At 42.8% G+C, this 27221-nt stretch overlaps 1 protein-coding gene across 2 annotated transcripts in view; it reads left to right on the plus strand.

Annotated features, from left to right (window-relative positions):
* The first annotated feature begins 3173 nt into the window (after window positions 1-3173).
* TMEM131 (transmembrane protein 131) overlaps window positions 3174-27221 on the plus strand; it is a 71684-nt gene continuing 47636 nt past the window's right edge. For both annotated transcript variants that reach the window (XM_033147540.1, XM_033147541.1), the window contains exons 1-3: window positions 3174-3598; window positions 21764-21825; window positions 24179-24219. In XM_033147540.1, the coding sequence (XP_033003431.1) occupies window positions 3430-3598; window positions 21764-21825; window positions 24179-24219 (272 nt within the window). In that variant the 5' untranslated portion in view covers window positions 3174-3429. The remainder of the gene's footprint in view (window positions 3599-21763; window positions 21826-24178; window positions 24220-27221) is intronic.

Below are 27221 nucleotides of genomic sequence, written 5' to 3' on the forward strand. Positions count from 1 at the left end.
ACTTGTATAATTGCAAAGCAATACAATACTTTTCTGGTTGGAAAGTGGTAAAGATCATTCACTATCAGACCCAGTCATGCACAAAGTTTAAGCACAGGACATAGGTTCAAATATAGCTTTTCCCTCATCCCACTCACTATCAGAGATCAAAGAATTCCATAGGCCCCTATGCTATGTGAGAATTAACCCCCTGAAAGTGACAGTTCTGAAAGTGACAAGAGACTGTCCATTAAAAATAATATTGGGGTTTGCCAGTATTTTAAAAAATGTCATTTCTACATTTATTGCTGCTCTTTGCCAAAGGGGATCTGTATTTTGCTTCAGGTGGGAGACTGTTCTAGATTTTTTGCTTTGAAAAACAGCGAATCAGCTATTATGTTTCTTCATCCCTATATCACAACGTACAGGAAACCAGTATAGCGCCTACAAGAGCCCAATGTATTTAACCTGCTATGTCTTCACACATTCCATTGTAAGATCGAGACCTATGCAAACTTTATGACTTTAATGTCAATCCAGCTCTCACACACGCACTGCCACATACGCAAAAATTGCTTAGCATCCAGTTACAAACTGGAACTCAAAAACTTGTTCACTGTTTGGTGACATCCGGCTTGGTAACACTAATTCTAATAAAGGTATTGCTATACCATGGATTGGTTTCTTACTCATGAGCCAACATAGCTACCTTTGTTCTTTGTAAACAAAGATATTAGTGTGATGAAGCCTCAGGTGACAGCAATTGGTTTGTGGTGATGTGGTATCACAGAATGCCCAATAATGCTCTAACAGATCAAGGAGGGAAGGCATTGGCAAGAGAATGTTCACATCAGTTTTCTTGGAAATAAAGTATCAGATTGGCTTATATGGAAATGTCCTAAAGACAGGGAGTGCTGTGTGACTAATAGAGAGACTGAAATGATGTGTGAGGAAAGGTCAAAGGAGTCGAGAGCTACTGAAGGAAGGGTAAGAGTAGACAACAGATTCTGAGCACAAATTGTATAGAATCCATAGGGTCCTCTGCCTTTATTTGAAACTGCCTAGGAGACTATTAAACTGTTTGCTTTGTATTGTTAGAAGCTACATACTTTAGGTTAGGGTGATCGGGCTTGTTGATCTACCTTGTTTTATAGTAGAATTTCAAGATCTAAGAGCATAGGAGTGTAGGAAACTGCTTTACACTAAGTCAAACCATTGGCTGTGCTAGCCTAGTATTGTCCACATAGCTCCCTGTGGTTATAAATTGGGGACATTCCCAGCGCTACTTAGAGTTGCCCAGAACAGAACCTGGGTTTTCTGCATGCAAAGCAGATGCTCTACTACTGAGCTACAGCCCTCTTACTAACCAGACTCAAATGATACAGTTGAGAATTAAAGAACAGCACTCCCCACACACCTGGAGCCTAGGAAATCATTTTCAGTACCCAGAACAGCACCCAGTACAGTGACCAGAACTGAGCTTTGCCCCCAAAATCTAATCCTGATTAGCTTTTTCCATTTGAGCAGCTTATTTAAGTGAGAAAAGTGACGTTGGTGAGGCTGTTAAACAACTGGGAGATGGATATATTTTGTGATCTATTGACAGTCACCCCAAGATCTATCAAAATATAGCAGTCTATCTTCTGCACATCTGTTTTTTAGGTCAGCCTGTGCTGATTGAGTTAGCTGCTGTAGACAAATGTGAGAAAGTTTTGAATCTCAAAGGAGTAGGTGGCCTTAGAAAAATGCTTACTAGGCATACTTGGGAAAGCTTTGATGGTTTCCTTCAGACAGGACATGCTCAGGGCAAAGAATGCGTATGAGCAATAATGGCAACTGAGGATGATGAGTTACAGCATCAACTTGTGGGAGCCAGCTAATTATGCAATCCAATGTGGAGTAGTTTGGAGTTCAAAGGAGAACCTAAGAGACTTGTGCCAATGTGCTTAATAACAAATCCCAAGCAACAGAAAAAGCAAGAATGAAAATGAAAGGTGAGAGGAAGCTTAAAAAGCAGGAGTGTGCATTCAAATTAATGCTAGACAACAATTGAAAACTAAAACATGTACTGTACACCCAATAGTGTCATAATGTCTCAATTTGTACCCCAAGGTGAAATATGATAGGCTCACTGCAACAATTCAATATGAAAGAATGATTTGATTTATTTTGGTTACTGATGGGAGTGCAACAATTCAATAGGATTTACTTCTTTAAAAAAACATGAATAGGGTTGCACTTTTGGTGTTTAATAGGCACTATTGGTGTTTAATATGCAGGAATTTGTTTTTTGTGTGCTGGCAATAGCAGACTGATTCTACACATGGGAATTAAGTGTGCACATAGGTACAAGGCTACCCTTGCACATATTCTATGGAATTTTACAGGCAATTAGTCTCTTATCTCATTTAAGGAGATAGCCTGTTTGCGCAATGCTGGAGAAGGGCAGTAGGAGATATTGCGCGTCCAGAGACCTGCAAGCACCATTGAGAATCATAGGATCCTAGAGTTGGGGGGCACCCCAAGGACCATCTAGTCCAACCCCCTGCAATGCAGGAATCTCAATTGAAGCATCCATGACAGATGACCACCCGAGCTCTGCTTAAAAACCTCCGAGGAAGTAGAATCCGCCACCTTTCGAGGGAGTCCGTAAAATTACACACGACCTAGATCGTCACCGTGTGTGTGTGTGTGTGTGTGTGAGAGAGAGAGAGAGAGAGAGAGCAATCTGTGTGAACAGCGCTCCTCTAATCTAGCCGTGATTCAGACTCGTAAATCTTCTGGAAATGGTGAGATTTCCACCGAGCACTGTTTCAGCCAATCTCAGAGGGGCTCCCCGTATTAAAATGGAACTGCCTATGCCCTTACCAAAGATGGCGGGGGAGGTTTTAGCTCTGTCAGCCTAGCTCGGAGAGGCGTAAAGCGGAGCCTTCGGACACGCCGCTCACGCTCTCCCTGTCGCTCACCGTACTGTGACAGCGACAGAACAGAACTCCGTGCCCTCATCAAAAATGGCGGCTCCTAACCTAGCTTGTAAAAAACCTAGCGGAGGGACCGTGCCTTTATTAAAGATGGCCGAATCTCAGTATTTTATTATTATTGGTTGCCTATAGGAGGTGTGTGAGCGTAGCGGAGCGACGCCCCTTCACGCGCGAGCCGTGGGGAGGGAGGAGCGAAAAGAGACGGGAGAGAGAGGAGAAAGGAGGAAGCGCGTGTGATGCGCGCGCGCCGAGCGCTCGCACCCGCCCAGTGCCGCGGCTGGCTCCCGCACGCGCCCTAACGAGAGAGGGAGGGGAGAAAGAAACACACACGCACAGAGTCGCGGCGAGAACTGCCTCGCGGGCCAACCAGGGCCTCCTCAGACGGCGACGGAATCCCCGGCGAGCTGAGGCGACAACAACAAACAAACAAACAAACAATAACAACGGCGGCGGCGGCAACACGACGGCGATGGCGGCGGCGTTGAAGCGGGAAGCGGCTCCCCGTCCTCGCTCCTCCTCCGGGTCCCCCTCTGTCGCTGCGGCCGAGAGCCCGTCGGTAGCGGCGGCCCCCTGGCTCGGAGTCACGCTGCGGCTGCTGGTGGCGCTGCTCCTGAACGCAGCCCGGGCCGAGAAAGAAGGTGAGGGGAAGGGAAGGAAGGAAAGGGGCTGGCGGGTGGGGAGGCGGCGGCGGCGAGAGAGAAGAAGGAGAAACGCTGCCTCCTCCCTCACGGTGACGGCGGGCGCCGCGTTTCAAACCGAGAGATTGCGGCGCCTTCCCCACCACGACCCTCCCCGTGGGGCCGCGACCCGGTTCCCCAGATGTTTCATTAAATGCCCCTCCGCTCCTTTGGTTCTCACGTGCCCACACCTGGTTCGGGGCCACCCTCTTCCTCCTCCGTGCTCCCCCTGGGGCGAGGGGAAAGGGGTCTTTCCCCTCTGTGTGTGTGTGTTTGGTGAGGGGACGACGACCCCTTAACCCTTCGCCGGCTGTTTCCCGAAGTTGTCAGCGATTCCCCTCGTGCCCCACAAAGCGCCTCAGTCGGAAATCAGTGCTGAAGTTTCTGAGTATTGGCATCCCCGAGTTACTTGGCTTTCTGTGTCTCTTCCCCTGCCCACCCTACTTCATCCTCTCTTTCTTTTTGGGGTCCCGTCGGGTGCGTATTTCTCCTCCTTCCCCCCTTTCCTCTCCCGGTACTCTGGCTCGTCCCCTCCCAGCCGGGCTGCCAACTCACTGGCCGGCCCTGTTGGCTGCTCCACCCGGCTGTGGGGACCTGCCGCCTCTGGGCCTGGCCCTTTCTCTCTCCCTCTCCCCCCCCCCTCTCTCTCCATCCATCTCTCTCCTCGCTTTGTGACCCGGGCCGTAGTAAAATGCCGAAGCTCGGCGCATGCATTTGTCAGTGAGGTAAAGTTGCTGGGGGTTTTTTAAATCCCGCTTTTGTTTTTTTGTGTTGGGAGATGGAGACGGAGCGCTAGTCCTGCCCCTGCTGAGCTGGATGATCCCGCCCGCACAAGGCAAGGCAAGGCTGGCTGGCTGCAGGCACCACCATCTGCAGCCCCAAGTTGGACCTGGCTTCTTTTAAGAAGCTCATCTCTTAAAATATTTACCTTGGCTACCCTCAGCTGCTGTCAGATTGCACCTTGCACCCGCTGGAGAAGTGCTTTCTTTCAAAAACAAGCAAAGGAGCAAAAAAAAGGTCTTTTGAGATTTCTGGACATCACTGCATTTTCCCCCATTTTTTTTGAAAAATCCAAAATATTAATTTGGGATTCCTTTTAAAGCTTGTTCTGTGGAGGTAGTGTAACGTCAGCAGGGTTGAACGGTGTGGCATTTTAAAAAACAAAATCCCCGAGAATCCTGCATACTGAGAAAATACATGAAGTGGTTTTGGATTTGGTTACTGATGCAGCAAAAATGAAAGGAGGGCAGCATTAAAGAATAGCACATGCTGCTGCCACCGCCACCCCCAGCCTCATTTTGGTACTTGGAAATAAAGATGTATTGTTAGCATGCAAATTGCCCAGCATGTTTTGATAAATAGTTTTCAGGGACGCTGTAAATCATGGATTGACAACTAGTACCCAGCAAAGGTTGTTGGACTCCAATTCCCAGCAGCCTCAGTCAACGTGGCTAGTAGTGGACAGGGATGGTGGGAGATGAAACCCAAGAGTGCATGAAGGGCACTATGTTGGTTACCCATGTTGTGAACCAGTAAAAAAATATAGTTTTATAGGTGTCCGTTTACAGAGTCCCTGAAGAGCATTTATCAAAAAAGTCAAGCATCTCATTTTATATATACAGTACCAGTTTGAAGTTTCACCTGCCATTCTGAAGCATCTTCAGGGCTTAATAAAATGTCTGGTAGTGGTCTTTGAAGCACTGTGAAGGGCAGCAAATGATTTTAAGTCAGGGGGTTTAGCCACTGGAGGAAAAGATAACAGACATTCTTGAAGAAGAAACACATCAAATAAATCTGCAAAACAGATGTGAGTCATCTTCCTTGGAAGTATCTTGCATATAGCAATGCTTAGTAACTTTGTGAAGTTACTAGAACCTTTAAACTGGAAACCAAGTGGATTTTATGAAAATCCATATCCTTAACTTTGGTTTGATGCAAACTTTATGAAGCTGAGTTGAAATTCTATTAACCAGTGACCTTAAACATTAAAATGTCATAATGTACATAACTTTTTATCTGGTTGTTTTTCATATGGAGCCCAAAGAAAATGTCCATTATCTTTTCGGTGGTTTGTGTATACATACCGTGTGTGTTGAGATTTTGCTGCTTCACTCTATTTAAAAATGTGCTTTCATTTGTAGCTAGGACTTACAGTGTCAGCAGTTAGTCTTGCAATGTCATTCATAGATTTTCTTTTTTAATGATTAATGAAGATCGCTCTGATTCTGTGGTAGTTCTCAGGCCTGCTGCTTGGTTGTTTGGTACTTTGCTATTTTCAAAGAAGGCAAACAGTTCTGAATAGTATTGTCAGTTTATCATGACTGACAATGAGAGCTAATATTTCTATCTACATTTGAGTATCTGTGTGCTGCCTTCCCAGGGACTATTTTGCTTAGGAAAACTGACAAGAATCTTGCAATTTCTTCCTGTGTACATACACTTACTTTGTATCGCCTCTGGTTCTGACCCATTGTGCCACAGAGCTCTATTCTTTTTCAGGAATGTTGAGTTTTCTAGCTTGTACGGACGCAGGTGGTGCTGTGGTCTTAACCACTGAGCCTAGGGCTTGCCGATTAGAAGGTTGGCGGTTCGAATCCCCACGACGGGGTGAGCTCCCGTTGCTCAGTCCCTGTTCCTGCCAACCTAGCAGTTCGAAAGCACGTCAAAGTGCAAGTAGATAAATAGGTACTGCTTCGGCGGGAAAGGAAACGCAGTTTCCATGCTCTGCTCTGGTTTTGGTGTTCCGTTGCGCCAGAAACGGCTTAGTCATGCTGGCCACATGACCCGAAAAACTGTCTGCGGACAAACGTTGGCTCCCTCGGCCAGTAAAGCGAGATGAGCACCGCAACCCCAGAGTCGTTTGCGACTGGACTTAACTGTCAGGGGTCCTTTACCTTTACCTGTGTGCTATACTAGTTATTCCCACCGTGTTCAAATGAACACAGGGGGGGGGGTTGCTGACTGTATGGTGTCAATTAACTTCCTTAACCGATGTCCGTGTGTTGCTATCTTAACTTCTTACTAGTAGCCTGTTTTACTCAAGATACCTCTATTCGTATAGCTGAGTGATTTATCCCTTTCAGACTGTGACTATTGGTGACTACATAGGAGCTACCTACAGTAGGACCTAGGTTTTTAAATGTTTGCGAGTGTGAACTTTTAAAGAAATTAGTAAGATTCTGGTTTCAAAATTTCCTGTTTAGAGGCAATGCTGCAAACCTGGACTTCTTTTATTATGCAGATAGTCAGCCTAAAATAAGTACAGAAAAGTTATTCCAGTTTTAAAGTATTTTAAGAGTGAACAATAGATCATTGACTATGTTGCTGCTGCATTCATAAGCACAAGAGGAAGGTTGCATATTCTACTCACTGCTTTTACTTGAACTTTCACTTCTCGCCTTATTTCTTAACAACTACTGTGAAAAGCTACAAAAATGTACTGCTATGCCAGTATCTTTCATGTATTAAATTCTGGTCACGGTCCCCAAAAGCTATGTCTTTTTCAAATGCTGGATATTTTGAAACATTTAAAACATGCATTACTTTTTCACATCACTTTCTTAAATGTCTTTTTTTAAAACAAAACAAAACAGTTTTCACTTTTGCAGACTGTATGAAAGCAGTAGCTGTGGTTTTGACAGGCAGGTTCTCACTATTCTGGCTGTGCTGTCTGTCAACTAACCATTTTTGTTGGGTGTGCAGGTAAATACCTATTCGTGTTCCAGACAGGTAGCTTGCCACTTACTGGTTGTCTGCATAGAATATCATTTGTCCTCAGGCAACCAGGCAAGTGGCAAGGACAGAAGCCCATTTAACCCTCTTTCTGCTGCTTATTTACTCATGGCACTCTTTGTAGCTATTGTAGCATCGCTTGGTTTTCCCCTTCCACGCTGGAGAATTGTGACAGAGTACTCTGGCTGCACTTTCTCTTCTCTTTTTCTAGAATGTGTGAGTGAGAACATAATCTGATGCGTTTAGCAGCTGAGAGAGGAAAAACAAGTAGCACTTCTAGTAAAGGTTAAACTGGAAAGGCCAGGGGTATATAGCACAGTAACTTGTTGCATTTCTGCACATGCAGTATGAGAGAAGAAAGGAGTCAGGCAACTGATTGAAATGGGGGGTGGAGGGTAACTTCTTACAGTTCATATTTGCACCACTGCACTGCTGCTAGCACATCTGTTGTGGCTTATTCTCACAGTACTTTATTTGTAAGTGATTAGCTTCACAAAATACTGGATTTCAAAGGGCGAACCTCTATATACACCTTGGAACAGTGGTAGCCAAAGTGGTGCCCTCTAGATTTTCTTGGACTTCAGCTTCCCTCAGCTCATCCTTGCCAGCATGGACAGTGATCAGGGAGGATGGGATTTTGAATCCAATAACATCTGGAGGTCGCCACATAGACTTACCCTTCCTTGGAAGATGCTCCTGCACCATAAAAGTGAAATTGGGGGGAAATATGCATTTGTATTCTCTAGCTAGGCACTCTGCTTTATGCTTCTCATGGTATGAAGCCAAGGGCTAAACCTGCAAACAAGCCTTCAGGGAGATGCCCCTGCATCAGTGTTCTGCTGTCAGCAGCAATGTTAGAAGGTCACAAACTGTAGCACATGGCACAACCACTTTCTACAAACGAAAGCAGCGTTTCTCTCATTTGGAGCCTGAGGGATAGATGTGTTTGAGATCTTGTGGAGCTTGTGTAAGTACACTTCAATCTTCAAGACTGACATTAGTAATCTTCAAGACTGACATTAGTAACTTTTTCAGCCAACCTCCTATTGGCAGCAAAGAACATTACAAACATTAATGTTCTAAAAAGTAATATTTACAGTCTCTTTTGTGTAGAAAACCTTTTGTGTATTTTTATCAGATATATACTGTTTAGTATAGACTCTTTGAAAAGTAGCAAAGAGGATTTCCCCTTCAAACATCCTAACACTTTTCTGGGTTAGAAACATTAGTACCTAAAAGTACCTACAGTATATACCAAAATACATACCAGGGAGTTGGTTTTATTAGACCAGCCTTATCGGCGCAAGATTTTGAGTTCATCATAACTCTTCATCAGGTTGAATGTTAACAAATGATCAGGAAATGGGTTTGCTGGGTTGTTAAAGCCATAAAGGCTGCATTGATCTTCGGCAGGGGTCCCCAGACTAAGGCCCACGGGCCGGATGCGGCCCAAGGGGCTCATTTATCCGGCCCCCGGCGATGCCTGCTGCCGCCACCCACTCTTACTGGCGCAACGCGGCTGCCCACTTTCGGGCCAGTGGAGCGCCGGAAATAGCTTGTGCGCATGCGCAAGCGTCATTTCCGGCACACTTCCGGGTCTGCGGAGGCCCGTGCACAAGCTATTTCCAGCGTTGCACCGACCCAAAAGCACCAGAAATGATGCGCATGTGCACAAGCTATTTCTGGTGCTCCGTCGACCCGAAAGTGCATCGGAAATAGTGTGTGGGTGCACGCTCCCCCGCCCTCCGGCCCACTGCGCAATCGGCGCTGGGGGAAGCGACCCGAGGTCCAGTAAGTCTGGGGACACCTGATCTTAGGCTTAGAGTGTAGGAAGGAGTAGCAGATTTATAGACTGGGCTCCCCCCGATGCTATGCATGTTTCTGGTTACACATAAGGATACCAGAATGGAGAAACACACAGTGATTTCCAGTTTTTGAAAATATAAAAACTAGCAGTTCTCTAGATCAGGGCGGTTCCACTTTTTATACCAAGTGGACTGCAATAATACTTTGACATGGAATCTGCAGGCCACACACTGCCTAGTCATATGGAGGGGGGGTAACAAGGACAAGAAATTGACCACCCCCAGCCCTCATGCTGCCTTCCCACAGCAAGGTGCTGGGCTTTGGGAAGGAGGCACGAGGCTCTGGCAGGGTCCTAGAGCTCTCCCACCATCTTCCCAAAGCTGAGAAAATGTTAATAGGCTTTGGGAAGAAGGAGGGAGGACCCTGTCAGAGCCTATGCCTCCTTCCCAAAGCCCAGCACTTCATTTACCCACCTTTGAGAAGGAAGCAGTGTGTTGGACCACTCTGCTCTAGAGATAGATCTCTAAAGATACTTTTGTTTTTCACAGGTGATTAACACATAGTTAGTTGCCAGCTCTTAAGAGGGTTTTTCTTGTGAACACTTGCTGTTAAAAAACCAAGCAAAACCTATTAAGCCGTGTTTAAATAATGCTAGTTCATAAGTCATCCTGGGTAGCTCAGTTGGTTACACTGAGTGTGGTGCTGATAATGCCAAGGTTGTAGGTTTGATCCACATATGGGACAGCTGCATATTCCTGCATTGCAAGCAGTACTAAATAGTCCCTTCCAACTTTACAGTTCTATGAATCCAATTTTCCTTTGGTTCACATTGATGATGAAGTGTTTACTGAAAGAAGATGTAGTGTTTACCAAATGATCACTCCACTGTCTGGTGACAGGAGAATATAATGAACATGCCAAGTCACAATTATGAAAAGAAGGGATGCTTAAGCCTTGTTTGACCCTTCATATGCTAATGTATTATATTTATAAAGAGAAAAGAGTGGGAGAAAAACTGTTTAGAAAGTGGGTGCTAGTTTACAACTCATTATACAGTATAAGACATCTTGGGAATGTCTGTTGAAACAACATGGACCTAGTCAACCTTAATATACAGATGCAACAACATATTTGTGTTAGTCTTGATCATTTTAGTTTTGATAGCAGGAACTCAGAATTTTTAACCCATTGTTTTCAATAAAAACCTCACAAGGGAGTGTGTTATAGTTCTGAAATACGGTACACTGAACCATTTGACAAGAATGGAAACTTAGACTTGAATTCTGTGACAATTTAACTTAAGGCAGTATATGGAAGGAAAGATCCCCATGCCTTCCTCCCCACTGTGGTCACTTGTGCCTTTGGGGGAAAAACCTCTCTAGAGGGTCAGGGACACCCCCTCCAAACAAAAAGAATGGGGGATGAACCATTGGGGGCTAGAAGGGAGTAATCTAAAATCCAACTTTATAAGATAAGGAAATTCATGGAAGGAAAGTTTTTGTTTTTCTGTATTGGTCAGGAGGGTCCTCAAACCTCTCAGGCAGCTGTAGCAGGAGGAAGGGAATGATAATTTTTCCTTCTGTGAACCTCCTTTAATTATCTCATTTTTAGGGTCCATTAAAGTATTACTTCAAATACATTTCTACTCCTAGTTTATTTTTGTGTGCTGTTAAGAGTTTCTAAAAGCTTCCTACAAATCTATATAGTGTGTTATAATCCAGGACATGTTGAGGTTTTCATTGAATGCATTAAGACACCCATGTCTTGTGTGCTTATTGTAATACATTAAAAACTCATTTAAGTTTTCATCTGCCCTTTTTACTTACGCCCCTTTTATAAGTCACTTTGATTCTAACATCCCATGTTGTAGTTCTCACCCCCATTTTCAAGGTAATTTTTCTTTACCTTGCATTCTTGCATCCACATATCTGCTAACTGCAGTATACCTAATATGCATGTTTAATTAGCATATATATTTATTAAATTTATATCATCTCCTTTCCTCCAATAAGGTGTACATGGTTCTCTCCCCACCCCCACCCCATTTTATGCTCAGAGAAACCATGTGAGGAAGACTAGACTGAGAGACTGTGACTGTGTCCCAAGGTTGCCCAGTCCTAGTCCAACACTGATTTCTATGTTTTTGTAAGACTAAGGTAAAGGTAAATGACCCCATGATGGTTACCGATAAGTCCATTCAAGGGGGACTTTGGGGTGCGGTACCTTATTTATTTACTTGCACTGGTATGCTTTCGAACTGCTAGGTTGGCAGAAACTGGGACAGAACAACAGGAACTCCCATCATCACATGGATTTGAACCGCCAACCTTCTGATCAGCAAGCCCAAGAGGCTCAGTGGTTCACACTACAGCGCCACCCACTCCCTGGTTTTGTAAGATTACAAAAGACTAAGTACAGCCCCATCCTTTGCACACCTGCACATAAATAAATGCTTTTGAGTTCATTGGGCTTACTTCCAGGAAAGTGTGTATAGGATTTCAACCTAACAGTGCACTCCTAGACAAACTTACAAGTAAGACCCCCTGAACATAAAGAAACTTCTGGCTTAGACTGACATAGGATTTCACTGTCTATCTCTGTATATAACACAGGACTCCACCACTCCCAGTGGATCAATGACTTACATACAGCTCATGGTCATTGAAAGTTATAGTAATTTTAAAAATCTATGCTAGTTTACTCTAAAGTTGAAATAGTCTGGAGAACACTAGTGTCCAACCTTTTTTGCAGACCTGCTCAACATGATGAGGGCTTTATTTCAATGATGGAAGAAATAGGGCAGAAACAGATGGCTACATAACTCTGTTTTGCAAGCCTCAATGACAGCTGGTCTTTCCTAAAACCACCATCACAAACACCTGATGTTCTTTGAAAATTGGATTGAAAAGCTCCTTTGCTTTTCTGTGCCTGTGGGTCCTGCACACACACCTTAAGCCAGCCTTTGCCAACCTGGTGCGTTCCAGATGTTTTGGAGTGCAACTCCTGGCCTTGCCTCACCCTCATTCCATTCTGGATGCTTGTGAACTTGGGTCACATAAACATTTTTTGGGAGGTGGGGGGCTCCAATACAGCTGCTTGCCAGGGTTACCTCTGAAGAGGGGTAGTTGTATGTGACTAACTCCTTTACCCTGTATCTACATTTTGGTTAGCTGACATGAAATTGCAGTGACACAGTTGGATAGCTCAGTTGATTAGAGCATGGTGCTGATAATGCTAAGGTTACAGGTTCGATCCCCGTAAGGGACAGTTGCATATTCAGGTTGGGCTAGATGATCCTCAGGGTCCCTTCCAACTCTATTGCTGTATTCTATGAATCCATAAGTTATGGGATCTTCTGGATTTAATGCTGAGAAATTCTGCTCTTTGTAGTGAGTTAAAATGATAACCACTAATATATACTTTTTGGGCAGCCTACACTGTTAGATGTCATTCCCCTGCACTGTAGGATTTGGCCCTTGTGTGGGATCATTTGGCGTTTGGAGACACCTGCATATACCCACCAGACCTAGGCACTGAAGTCTTAGTGTGCTTATTCAGTCAATATGTGATGGATTGGGTTCAGGGGGTGGGGTGGGAGAACAAGCTGAGAAGCTTAATAATTATCATGTGCTCTGGGACAGGGAATAGGCGCTCCTACTGTAGATGGGATTCTTCCATCTATGCAGTCTTATATGTTGGGATTAAATTGTTTTCGAAAGGTATACTTCAATTAGTCATATGTGACCCTCAAGGAATACTGGCAGGAAGTTGTCCTGACTCAGCTAAGAAATGTGCAGTTCTCACACATACAAGCACCTGCTGAAGGGTGAAGTCCCACCCATTGGTATGTGTGCCTTGTAGTGTTTCTTTGTTAAATGTGCTTCACAAGCTCACACTTGCTGAACTTTCCTGTGAACGTAGATAGATGATCTACAGAAACTTGTGGGTGAAAATCCTGTGCGGTGTACTGTCCTCCCCCCCAAAAAAAGACTGATTTTCATCTAATTGTTCTGCACTTCTAAGAGCATATTAAATATATGAAATTGGGTTTTAAGCTTCTGTTAAATCATATCTTTAAAAATGGGTGAGAATTGTTTTTTTTTTTAAGATGTTATTTATTAAGGACTGTTTGTAGCATAGGCTTACAGCCATATGAAGATGGAATTTGGGGCCTACAGTGATTCCTAATGCCATTTTTTGGAAATATTTCTTTCCTAAACTTCAACCCAAAATGGGGCCACAAAACAGCAACTATTATTAAAAAAAACCCAATAGCATAGAACCAGCTCTACCTAGAGGCACCAGAAATTGAACTTGTGACTGTTTGTATGCAAATCATGTTCTACTAAGGAGCCCTCTCCCAGTTATTTATTTGTGTCTGTTTATTTTTACATCATTTTATTTAAGGGGGGGGGGAGGTGGTAGCTCAGTGAATAGAACACATGCTTTGCATGTTGAGGATCCAAGGTTCGATCTCCAGGTACGTCTGGGAAAGGGTCTTGTTTGAAACCTCAGAGAACCACTGCCAGTCAATTTAGACAGTTTGAAATCCAGGCAGCTTCTGAATTTCAGTGCTATGTTTGTAATTCATAGCAAGTGTAATTCATAGCAATTTTCTTGTAATGAAACTCTTAAACTAAATTACATAGAGCAGGGACAAGCATCAAAAGGCCACTGAACCAGCCTCTTTCTTATAGAAAACAATAAAGTGTGTGCAGAATCTGGGTAGATGAATTTACGTGATTTTTTGATATCTTTTTTAGGGTTCAAAAGTGTAAGAAAGTGAAGATCACAGGGGAATTAATTGAATCGGATGGTTGGCTCAGTGAATAACATTATTTTTTTTATCAAGAGAACAACTTGAGACAACCACGTGTTTAAGAGGTACTTGAAACTACAATGTTAGAAGGGCATTGCTCTGCCTATTGTTAGATATACTTCTTTCCAGAGGCCAAGACTGCCACCACGAAATCATATCTTTATGTACAGACCACAAAGAATCTATCTCTTACTGCACTGTAAAGGAAGTCCTGTAATCTTTACACAGTAATTCAAGTGTTACCAAGGTAACACAATTTGGCAGACTGGGCAGGAGTAGCGCTATTTTGGTACGGGCATGGTAAGGCTGTTATAATGAGAGCTAGGAGAGCTAGTTCTCCCCCCAACTGCCCCAAGAAGAAAAACCAAACAGAAAAATGCTCTGGGAGCTTCTGATATCTTTCTTATGGGACCTAGAAGACTCAAATATGTTCCAATATGTGAATAAGAATATTGTGGGGTAGGAGATCTAGTAACAATTTCATATCTGGCCACCAATGTGCCCCTTTGGTTTCAATACCCCTGACCATTAGGTCCAGTCGCAGACGACTCCGGGGTTGTGGTGCTCATCGCGCTTTACTGGCCAAGGGAGCCGGCATACATCTTCCGGGTCATGTGGCCAGCATGACAAAGCCACTTCTGGTGAACCAGAGCAGCGCACGGAAACACCGTTTACCTTCCCGCCGGAGCGGTACCTACTTATCTACTTGCACTTTGACATGCTTTCGAACTGCTAGGTGAGCAGGAGCAGAGACCGAGCAATGGGAGCTCACCCCGTCACGGGGATTTGAACCTCCAACCTTTTCATTGGCAAGCCCTAGACTCTGTGGTTTAACCCACAGCGCCACCTGCGTCCCTAGTCCATGGGTAGAGGAGTCTAAAAAGCATTAGACACAAATTTTCATGGCCCTCTAGCAATTATGAGGGCTCATTTACCAGAAGTAATGTATTTAGCATTAACTCTGGAAGTGTATAATCAATTCTGACCAAACTAAGCTTCCTGATTTATATTTTGCTCTAGGCGGCTTCGTTTGGCCAGAATCTAGTACAGTATATACTTCCAGAGTTAATGCTAAATACATTACTTCTGGTAAATGAGCCACCATAGCCACTAGAGGGCCGTGAACAGTGTTAGAAACTCAGATTTATAATGCAATCCTCAAATGGCACCTTAAACCTAGGCTGCAGCCGCCACAAAGGAATGTCTAGGCACTGTTTCATCCCCTCCATGGGATTTTTATTTTTCATTCCATTTCTATACCACTTTATATTTTAAAGAAAAATTCTAGAAGCATTTTACAAAAATTAAAACATCAACTAAAACAATCCAGAATAAAACTAATTCAAGTTTCAAGGAAAATATCTCAGATCCTTCTCTAAGTCATGTTTTGCTTTCTTCAGTTGCCATCTTGGCATCCAGAGATCTCTGCATGGTCGCAATTGGACCCGCATCAGTTGCAAAATGTGCATGGCACCTGGCTAATTTTGAACACTAGCCATGAAAATTCATGTCCTGGGCTTTTTAGACTTACCTACCCATGTACTGTCTGAAACCAAAAGAGTGCATTGGTTGCCCGATGTGAAATATATTGGCATTATTTTCAGCTTCCCTACCCTACTAATAGAAAATAATTCTAAAGCAGGGGTGAGAAACATGTGACCCTCCAGATATTGTACAACTTGCATCATCCCTGACCATAGGACATGACTCATGTTGCTGGTCTCACACGGGTGGCAGAATCGTGCTGCCAACACCCACACAAGGCTGCTGCTGCAGAGGGATTCATGCCTTAGACACATGCTTTAGGAAATCCTCCTCCCCCTCCCCTAATATGGACTTTGTATGTGGGTGTGTTGTGTTTTTTCAGTAAACCAGTATTGTATTGCATTTTCTGATTAGCATTGTTGATGTTATTGACGATGATAATGCCAGTAACTGGCGTCTTAGAATCCAGATCTGATGGTCAGAAAGAAAAATAATCTACCGGTATTTTGTCGTTGGTTGAAGAGACAAAGGTAGAGCTTAGACCCATAGAAGAAGTCTGCTCGAGTGTGGGAGCTGTCCACTGCTGAGCACTGTGTTCCCTATTGGTATATGTAATTTGAGTAGCAGTTGTGGGTCTGTCTGTGCTTGTTGAACATTTGTTCCCTTGGCTGACCAAGTGTGAAGGTTGCAGGCATCACATGCTGCCTCAGCAGACTGATAGTGGCTATGGTACACATAACAATATAGCCACCTGGAACTGCTGATGAAGTCTTGGAAAAACAAAATTATATTAGTAGGTGAGATGTTGGCAGTTTAGGACCTCCCAAGATAGTACTTTCAGATGTGCTATCTGTTTATGTGCAGGGCCAGCTACCCAGGCAGAACTGTAGAGAAGTATTTCATAACAATTGTAGGGTTGGAAGGCATCCCCTGGGTCATCTAGTCCAACCCCCTGCAATGCAGGAATCACAGCTAAGTCAGTTTAGTCATGGGAGTTCCATAGCTGGAAATTATTTCTTTATTTATTGTAATAAAGGAAGTGAAGCAAGTACTCATTTGTATGTATGGATTTACTTCTTCCATTGACAATAAAAACAAAAACAGATATTGCTAGAATCACTGCTGTATTGAGCACGAAAATAACCAAGCAAATGGTTCTACCTTGTTTCAGACTCCAAATTCTGTTCTTAGGTGAAGTGCCACATTTTATCTAGAAGTAAGGCAGAAAACAGATCAGCCAACCCTGCCCTAGCAGTGCTCCTATGCTCTAGTACCCTCTTTGGCACTAAGTACTTTTCTCCAGTTGTGATTGGTGTGCCTGCTGTGTCTCCTCCACACTCTGATAACATCTTGCTTAGACTACTGTAACACTGTATGCAGGAGCTGGAAACACAGGAAGTAGCCTCATACTGAGTCAGACCTATTGTTGTTGGCATCCATCTGCCCTGAGAGACAGTGGAGTCCTCACAACAAACCTGTGAGTTAGATTGCACTGCAAGAGAGTGGCTGGCCCAAAGTAAACTACTGAATTCCCTGGCTATGTGGGAATTAAAACCCTTTGGCGCACCAACCAGTACAGCACACTGGCTATCAAATTAAGTTTGCTTTGCTGTAATTATTCATAGTCATTTATGTTTAACGTCTTTGTAAGGATAGCCTCCATTTATGTTTAACGTCTTTGTAGGGATAGCCTCCATACACGCCTCTAAATAATGCAAGCAGGGGTTAAGAATCCTGAAAAGTCACAAAACGTGACCCAAGCATAACTCTTCTAACCTAGTTACAGGTAGGTAGCCGTGTTGGTCTGCCATAGTCAAAACAAAATAAAAAAATTCCTTCCAGTAGCACCTTAGAGACCAACTAAGTTTGTTCTTGGTATGAGCTTTCATGTGCGTGCACACTTCTTCAGATGTGTATCTGAAGAAGTGTGCATGCACAATACCAAGAACAAACTTAATTGGTCTCTAAGGTGCTACTGGAAGGATTTTTTTTATTTTGTTTCTTCTAATCTATGAGAAGTGGATTCTTGGCATCCATCTGTCTCAAGAGACAACGGAGTGCGTCCCCAGGAGTGAAGTCAAACCGCTGTATTAGCAGCACCAGTAACCTCCCCGGAGTGTGCAATCCTAGGATGGTGTATGGAGGTTCTGGGCTGCCCAGATAACAAAACCTCCCTCTCGGCCTCACTGAAGCTGTCCAAAGGAAAGCAGAGCAATACGTTTGGCATCAGCTTGGCTGCAGGAGTTACCAGGAGGAGACGTACAAGACGTCCATGTAGCCATCTTAGGGACTCCACTCTGGATTTGTATAGGGTTTGCTCCTTAGCCTTTTCTTCTCCTCAAAGATATCCTGCAAGGCAACAGAGGTTTAGGACAAGTGTTTTCCTTCTCCTACATGGGCTACCTTCCCCAGTTAATGAACCCCACCTGCCCCTTACCTCCCCCTACAGCACATGTAGAAACAACCTTCTTGACCGTTGGACCCACTATCCACCAGAGCCTGCCTTCACATGCAGAGGAAGTCTTTAACTCACAGAGGGTTTGAGACCATTGGCTACCCTCACCTGGTTTAGCCAGCAGTCAAATGCAATCCATGGGATCCTTGGTATAAATCTTGGTTGCACTGGTATTGCTTTCTATGTCAAATAGGTCATTGAATGCAATAAATTAGGAACATTAAGAGAAACCACTCCAATCACAGAATCAATGGTGGTAGAAATAAGAGGTTAAAAAGTAAAGTAGTACTGGGGACACCTTAGCATTTATTTGATCGAAACTTGAGATAGAGATAGGATGGGGCGTGTGGAGGGTAGCCAAAAGGAGATGTTATGGTAATGGGTGAGATCACTTATTCTTGTATTGGTCTTGTTTGCATGTCACATGCAGCCACAAACTATAGTTAGATAAATTAGCTTGTACATGAGCTGTGTGCTAGTTCACACAGCCAGAACACTCCCACTTTGTTTCCTCCTTTAGTCAGATGTGGGGAATGAAACCATAAGGCAGTGTTTTTCAACCACTGTTCCGCGGCACACTAGTGTGCCGCGAGATGTTGCCTGGTGTGCCGTGGGAAAAATTGAAAAATTCAAGAGAATTACTTTATATATAGTCAATATAGGCACAGAGTTAATTTTTTTAACATTTTCTAATGGTGGTGTGCCTCGTGATTTTTTTCATGAAACAAGTGTGCCTTTGCCCAAAAAAGGTTGAAAAACACTGCCATAAGGTGATTGGATCATAGTTAGTTTGTTGCTAAATAAACTGCAAATGCTGGTTTGGATATACAGTAGTGCCAGGCCAACCACTCCCATGGTATGTTTCACTACTCAAGAGAGGAAGGAGTGAAGTAGGAAGTGCTGAGCTGCATGCATCACCTAATTTGACTAACTCTGGTTCATGGTCAACATTGTGTCAAAACATAGCTACTGTCTGGTAAATGTATATCCAGATACTGGCAGCATTAGCATATAAAACTAACCACAGTTTAGCACTACATGGCAACATCTCAGCAAGACAACATTGCTGTGGGAGAAATACTGATAAAGAAATCACAGATAAGCTGCATAAATTATTTGCATTCTGAACCACTTTTTGATGCATCTGCAGAGTCAAGTCAAATAGTTATGGGAGTATAACATCCTAGAATTAACTAATACTAATCAGTTACCTACCGGTAAATGTTTTTGACTCAGATGTGAGTTTGCTGCCTTTAATAATATTTGCTACCATTAAAATTGTCATCTTTCTTGGAAGATTAGAAGGTAGGCAATGTAACATCATTAAAATAAAATAAAAATAATATGAGGGATGGGGAGTCAAAAAATCACAGGCCTTTCCTCCTAATTTATGTCTCTTAAAGTTAAAATTATAGAAGAATAAGCAAGCAACATGACATCTATAAAAGCAAGCCTTGATTTGTTGACATTTTTAATGTCAAGGCACATATAAATATGTAGGGATGGGCCAGTAGACACTGTATACTTCTTTTAACTGGTTTGTTGAACAAGCAAGGATTCAACTCTCATATATTCGTATAGCATGTAATCTGTTTTGCCTTATGTTGATTTGTTGTGCCTCTGAACACCCAGCTAATATACATACCAAAGTCTTTTTCATCGCCCAAAGACCAGCAAGACACCACTGAAATGTCAATTCTTCTACTTTTGTCTGGCTTCAAAACATTATTCTCCTCTTCCCAAGACATATGAGCAAAAAACAGTCCTAAAGCATCCCTTTCTTCCTCCATTTCTAGGCACATTCCATGAGAAGTGTTGTTAGCCTTTTTTGTGAACTTGTAACCCTACCAAACAAAAATAATTTCTTCTTCAGTCACGAGAGACTTTCTATTAAAACTAAGACTTTACTTCTGAGCAAGAAGAAGTAACGGTGTTAGCAGTAACTTTGATTTTTAGATATAAAAAGGGTGGATGGATTGTTGCAGAAATGGTATAGTAGGAATTAAATGTGTGATGGTGGTCAGGAGAGGCTTTCAGGCCAAACTTCCCCAGTTAGATGGGTGGGGTACAAGTAATAAATTATTATTATTATTATTATTATTATTATTATTATTAAACTGCATTTATGTTGGTTGAACTTTGATGTAATGTGCTAAGAGCAAAGGTTTGTGTCTAACATATAGTTCTCATTGGGTCTAACATATAGCTCTCATAACAGATCTCTGTGCAAATTTAAATTTTGGGGTGGAGAGCTTACCAGCAAGGAAGTGGTTGGGGAAAGAAGTCTATTGCTAAACAGAATGAGGAAGGAGGAAAAGGTCTGTGAAAGTGCCAGTGAGTGTCCTTCAGCCATGTAAGCATTTTGTTTTTTTAGCTGCTTTCCCCTCTCATTACTTTAGTAAGACAGGGTAGAGTGATAGAGAAATAGAATTAAAGTAGAATACTGAGCTTGGACATAATGCCAAACCACATTTAATGCAAGCCAAGATTCACAAAACAACTTCAGGCATGCTTTGAAATCCTGGTTTGTTGGCCGCAAAGTTAGTGAGCCTAGTTAGCTTTGGATGTATAATGAAGCCAAAGTATTTGGATTTATAATCAAACAGAGTATATGGGTAAAAATTGTAGTTGGGGGAAACAACAATGGTCTTCTTGTGTCTGCTATAGATCTCCAAGCCAGACTGAGGACTTGGATGATGCCTTCATAGAGCAGATCACCAAACATTCAAAAAGAGAGATAATAGTAATCATGGACTGCTTCAACTACCCCAATATATTTTGGAACTCATACTCTGCTAAGAATGTAAGGTTCAACAAATTCCTCAATTGCTTCACTTTCCCACATTCCCAGAAGGCAGAGGAAGCAACAAGGGGGTCATCTCACTTGGACCTGGTCCTCACCAACATGGAGGAACTGATTGACAAAATGAAAGTACAGGAAACCTTGGTAGGAAGTGATAATGTCCTCTTTGGTTTCATTATACACAAGCAAGAGGAGGCTGAGTGTAGTTGGACATGCAATCTGGACTTTAAGAAGGCTGATTTCAAAAAGCTTAAGGAATTACTGGGTGAATTTCCATTGTCAGAAATACTCAGAGAAGGATATACTTGCATACTAAAGGAACTTGCAAGTATAATCTCGGAGCCTCTGTCTATAATATCTAATAATTCTTGGAGAACAGGTGAGGTGCAACAGTCGGCCTGTGAGCACTTAGAAAAGGACGCTGTGAATAGCATGGGCTTCTCAAAAACAAGTCATGCCAGATGTGGTTCAGGGGAATACGGTGGATGTAATGTATCTTGGTTTTAGTAAAGCTTTTGACAAAAGCCCTCAATGGTATTATTGTGAATAAGTTGGTAGAATGTGGACTGGATGAGATAACTGTTAGGTGGATTTGTAGCTGGTTGAGAGACCAAACCCAAAGAATGCTCACTGTGTAGATGCCTTTTTAAAAATGTTAGCACTGTCTCGCATGAAACTGCATATGAACAGCAATATCAGCCACGATAATTAATTAATTAATTAATTAAAGCACCTATGTTTTGCGGACCATCTAAATAGCAAATGTAGGGACTCACAGCAAGGAGAATCCTGCTTAGCAGGCTTTGTGGTAGCATCTGACTAGCAACTGTTGGAAATAAGATGCAAGACTAGATAGAAATCTTGGCTTGGCAGGGCTTTATGCTATAGACAAAATTTAAGTTGACAAGTTTTTATTTTAAATGTTTAGGGGGTGGGGAACTGGAGGACCACATCACAGCTATCTCCAAATGGACAGCATTACTTGATCAGAATGAAGTTTTAATTTGTATTTCTCTTGCTTTACAGCTTTCATCCAGTCAGATAGCATAATAGAAGTTCTACGCTTTGATGAAGGAGGCTTATTACAGGTAAATATTTTTTATTAAAATAAATGGGTCTGTCCTGTATTGCTGTTGTGTGTAGTAAAATTTCTTCAGTCTGCTGTGTTCTCTTGATGTCTCTTAATGAAGAAATAAAATTAATGGCTGGAACTTCAAATCTAACTTGACACACTCATCTTTTCCGTCTGGCCCCCTGCAAATTAATTATTTTGGGCTGAATCCAATTGTGTAATGTTGCTAAGCAAGATTATTTACTTGAAAGCTGAGGCTGCAATCTTATGCACATTTAATCCTATGAGTTGGGTGGCGGATATACATACATACATACATACATACATACATACATGAGTTCAATATCTTTTATATGAACTTGAGTGGATGATCCTGGTGAAATAGTATAGCCTATAGCATCATCTTTATGATTCCAGTACCTTCAAATTTTCATTAGCACCTCATTAGATTTGCCCTACAGATAGCAGCATAAACTGGTGTTTATATATATTTTATTTTTTATTTGTTGAATTTATATACTGGCCTATACCCAGAGGTCTTATAGAGGTTGGGAGGGGCTTTGTGTGTATGATAGTGAGAAGAACGAAAACATTGGTGTGACCCATAGCACAGCTTACAGTTTGCGCACTGTTCACAGAAATGGTTCCCTGTTCTGCGATTAAATTTAAACCCTTCTATACCTTAATGCAGAGGTTTTTAACCTTTTTGAGTCCACAGCTTCCTTGACCAGCTCCACCCTTTCTCCGGCTCCCCTGTGGGGAAATGGGCTTCAAGCCTCAGAAGCTCAGTTATGCCACCCCTTGCCTGCAGAGCCACCAACCCATCACCCCTTTTCGACCACCCTCCCTTGTGGAGTGTTCCCCCAGCCTCTTCCCCTCCCTTCACCTTGGGAACCCTCCGGGCAGCCACTACCACCACCCCGGTCTCTGAACTGCCCCCATGCCCCAAAGAGAGGTGCCTCCTCATGCCACCCCACAGGGGCCTAGGAAGAGGATGCCCCCAGCCTTAGTAGACTGACCAAAGGTGAATATAAGGCCAACACCTTACTCATCTTAGGAGGTAGCAGTGGCAGCCGCTGGGCCTGCATGGTGGAAAGGCTCCTCTTCGGTGTTGGGCACTCAGCTCCCAGGCAGGCATTGCACATGGCAAGCACAAAAAAGGCCAGCATGGTACCTACCTGCCTGGCCTCCCATTTTGTCTGTCCATTCCCAACAGCAAAGGCTGGTGGACTGTCTGGCTTGGCTCCCTCATCCACTTGCTTGTCTACTCCAAGGCCGCGTCAGCTCCTGGCAACCAGCACCCCCTGGTCAGCCCCAGAGGTACCATTTGCCTGGGGAGCTTGTAGCCAGGACTGCTGCAACAAACAGCCACACAAGCATTTGGGAGGCAGAGATGCAAGAGGGCATCAGAGAAGGGAAGGGAAGGAAGAGGGACAGAGGCTAGTGTTGCCTGTGGCACCCTTGACCATCCTTCAAGGCATGGTTGCTAGTTGGCTGCAGCAGTTTCAGGCAGTAAACAGGGAGGGAAATCAGACAGAAACAGATTAGAAATGCTCCCATACAAAATAATGGAAGTCTGTCACCTAACAAATAATTAACTGGAAGAGAATTGTGTTTGGAAAGTGGGATCTGTGTGTACATATCTATGCAGGGCAGCTGAGACACAATGAGGGATAAAAGATTAAATTAATCAAACACGCATTAGCTTGTCTCTTAAATGTTATGCTACTATACTTAGGAAATAATTCTCAAGTAGGTGTTTCAGCTTGTTATTTGAAGTGGAAAATGTGAATGGGCCAATGGCTTGACATTAGCAATAACACACTTGGGAGTAATTTATATTCAAGTTCTTTACTTCTATAGTACATTTGAGCAGTGCTTTTTTTCTAAAAAAATATGTTTAGGGGTACTCACATTTTGACTCAAGAAAATCACCATTTTTTAGTTCAAGTTGGGGAAAATAAATGCAGTAAATGGACAAAGATCACAAAATGTTTAGGGGTATGTGTATCCCTGCATCCCCCCAGAAAAAAGCACTGTCTCTGAGTAAAGATGCATAGAACTGTTCTGTAAATTATCATATGATAAACTGGGCAGTAGTGCTTCTTTATAAGAGTCCTTGACAAGAGCTAAGAGGTTTTGAATAATTGGAAGCTGATATTTTGGGCTGCAGTACTACCTCCAGTTACTTGAGAGTAAGCCCCATTGAATTCAATAGGACTTATTTCTGAAGAGAAACACAGTTAGGATTGTACTCTTAAAGAGCTGGATTTGAGATTTACGCAAGCTACTGTGTATTCTGATTGCTTATCAATAAATTTTCAAGGAACATACTTTGTTGCTGAAATTTGCTATTCTTTTCTTTTCAGACTGAGACAACGATTGGCCTCAGTTCATATCAGCAGAAAAGGTATGATTTTCTACAGTCCATTGTTTCCTTTAATTCCAAACGATGCTTAAAGTTATCTTATAATTTGAAAATGTTTGACTGCTTTGGTAAACCAAACTATTAACGTTGTTTGCTTAATCCAAGGAAATTATTTTATTTCTTTAGAGAATTGCTATTCCACATTTTAATTTAGTGCTCGAAGCAGGATAATCACAATTGTCAGTATATGTATACATTGATACGTGATCGTTTGTATGAAATGGCATTTACAGAGCAGCTATTGATGATACTTTTCTCATCTCATGAACATGGTGCCTTGTTGGTAGAGGCAAGGTTGTCAAGTCTTATATTAAAGACATTTAACTACCTTCTCATGTGATCATATGAACTGGCCTTGGTAATCTTGAAAGTCATGAAGGTATCCTGACAATCATGGGAATATCAAATAATTTACATAGGTTTCTACCATTTAAAATCTCTCCAGCCCAGTTAGCCACAATTTCTGGATAACCAGAATTGTGGGTGGGGGCGGGGGAGGGGGGTTATCATGGATTTCTCCCTTCTACAAGTCCAGAATTATGCCAAAAACTTTGGAAAGGGGGGATGTTTGCAATTGGGCTAGAGTTGGACTCTTGTAGAAGATATAAGCAGTATGAGAGCCAGTTTGGTGTAGTGGTTAGGAGCGGCAGACTCGTAATCTGGGGAACCGGGTTCGTGTCTGCACTCCTCCACATGCAGCTGCTGGGTGACCTTGGGCTAGTCACACTTCTCTGAAGTCTCTCAGCCCCACTCACCTCACAGTTTGTTGTGGGGGAGGAAGGGAAAGGAGAATGTTAGCCGCTTTGAGACTCCTTCGGGTAGTAAAAAGCGGGATATCAAATCCAAACTCTTCTTCTTCTTCTTCTTTCTTCTGCAAAAGCCCTGTAGGGAAGAGAGAAAAATCACTTCTGCTTTCCTCCATAGAAAATGAAGAAAACAGAGGTGGCATCTCTCCCATGAGCAAGGCAGAAAGTACAGAGACATTCACCTGTTGGTGGAGGGTTATTTGGAACTGTGGAACCTTGTAGATGCCATTTTATTTGATAGGATGTGTGTAAAATGTGGGTATAATGGACAGCTCAGGTAGACCAAAGTCTGTTGGTGCAGTGTGGTGAAATTCTACCAGAGTGGTATAGCTTGCACAGTGCTGGGCTGCAGATCACTCTTTAAACCTCTTTTGTTGTCCACCAGTATTTCGCTTTCCATTCTTAAGTTGGGAATAGAGTACAGTCATACCTCGGGTTACAGCCGCTTCAGGTTGCACATTTTTGTGTTGCACACCGCACCAAACCCGGAAGTACGGTAATGGGTTACTTCCGGGTTTCGGCACTCGCGCATGCGCAGAAGCGCCAAATTGCAACCCACGCATGCACAGGTGCGGCGCTGCGGGTTGCGAACATGCCTCCCGCACGGATCACATTCACAACCCTAGCGTCCACTGTAGTTGCTTTGGAATATGATAATCAGGCATCCAAACAACATGACCAATCCAACGAAGTTGATTTTGAAGAATCATTGCTTTGACACTGGTGATCTTTGCTTCTCCCAGTACACTGGCATTAGTTCGCCTATCTTCCCAAGTGATGTGTAATTTTGTTCGGAGACACTGTTGATGGAATCTTTTGAGGAGTTGGAGATTTATAAGTGGTCCGTATTTAAGCTTTGTAAACAAGTATTTTGGTTTCCCTGTGAATGTCCGGTCCTCAAACACTCTGCGCTTCAATCAGGAGCCTAAGCTGTAACATCTCTGAGGTTAGCTTAAGGAACTGAATGTACGTTGTGCATTTACCATCTTGCTGAGAAGCCTGTAACATCCACCACAGTTTATAGACAGACAGACAGACAGACAGATGATAGAATTCTTTCAAGAATCAGTAACTGTCTCCTGACACATCTCTTGTATTACCAGTTTTGTTGTAAAATAAAATCTTTTTTCTTGTTTAACTCCCCTAAGTCTCCAGTTTTCTTTAAAAAGCAAAAATAGCCAATAGGAAAAGGGGGCACGCCTCAGTGGACCTAGACAGGGGTTAGAGGAAAGCTGCTTATCTGACAGTTCAGTTCTAAAAAGAGAGAGAGCACTACATTGCAATAAAAACATTTACATATTTTTCTTCAAAAAGTGTAATGTGTGTTGAGTACAGCTGCTTGTTATGTAAATGTCACTGTCCCCAATTAAGAGCCATTTGTCAGTAGGTGCAGCTGGATCACACACTAGCTTAGCAATGGTGTTGTCATTTTTAAAGGCTTAAAATTGTACGTTAGGAGGGTAATGACCTCAATAATATTTAGTGCAGTGAAATAACACGATTCACAATATCCAAACTTTCCTTCCTATCATTTCATATTAGAATTCAGCCTGTGGTTTTCAGCTTTGGTGTGTTCCAAGTGATACAACCAGCTATATGGCCACTAGTTTTGGTGTGTTCCAGACAATAGTAACAATTAGCTATGGCATCATAATGCCCAGGAGAGTGATAATTCATGGCTGAAAGGCTGTTGGAGGAGAGGTGTGAAGAGTAACAGAGATGAAATTCATATATGCTTTTCTCCTTGGATGACTATCATTCTTTAGCATTGGAAATTCCTGTCTGTGTCTCACATGTATTTTTTGCTAGCTAATCACTAGAGCATCTACAGTAGTTGTAAAGCTACTTCCAAGTAGTCTTCCTGCACTTATTATTTATTTAGTTAACTTGGGGACCATTTGCTATACAGTGGTACCTTGGGTTAAGAACTTAATCCGTTCTTGAGGTACGTTCTTAACCTGAAACTGTTCTTAAGCTGAAGCACCACTTTAGCTAATGGGGCCTCCCGCTGCCACTGTGCCGCCAGAGCACAATTTCTGTTCCTATCCTGAAACAAAGTTCTTAACCTGAAGCGTTATTTCTGGGTTAGCGGAGTCTGTAACCTGAAGCGTCTGTAACCTGAAGCATCTGTAACCTGAGATACCACTGTATATTATAAAAGTCTTTTAAAAACTACAA

Source organism: Lacerta agilis, chromosome 4 (genome assembly GCF_009819535.1).
Source record: "Lacerta agilis isolate rLacAgi1 chromosome 4, rLacAgi1.pri, whole genome shotgun sequence".
NCBI lineage: Eukaryota > Metazoa > Chordata > Lepidosauria > Squamata > Lacertidae > Lacerta > Lacerta agilis.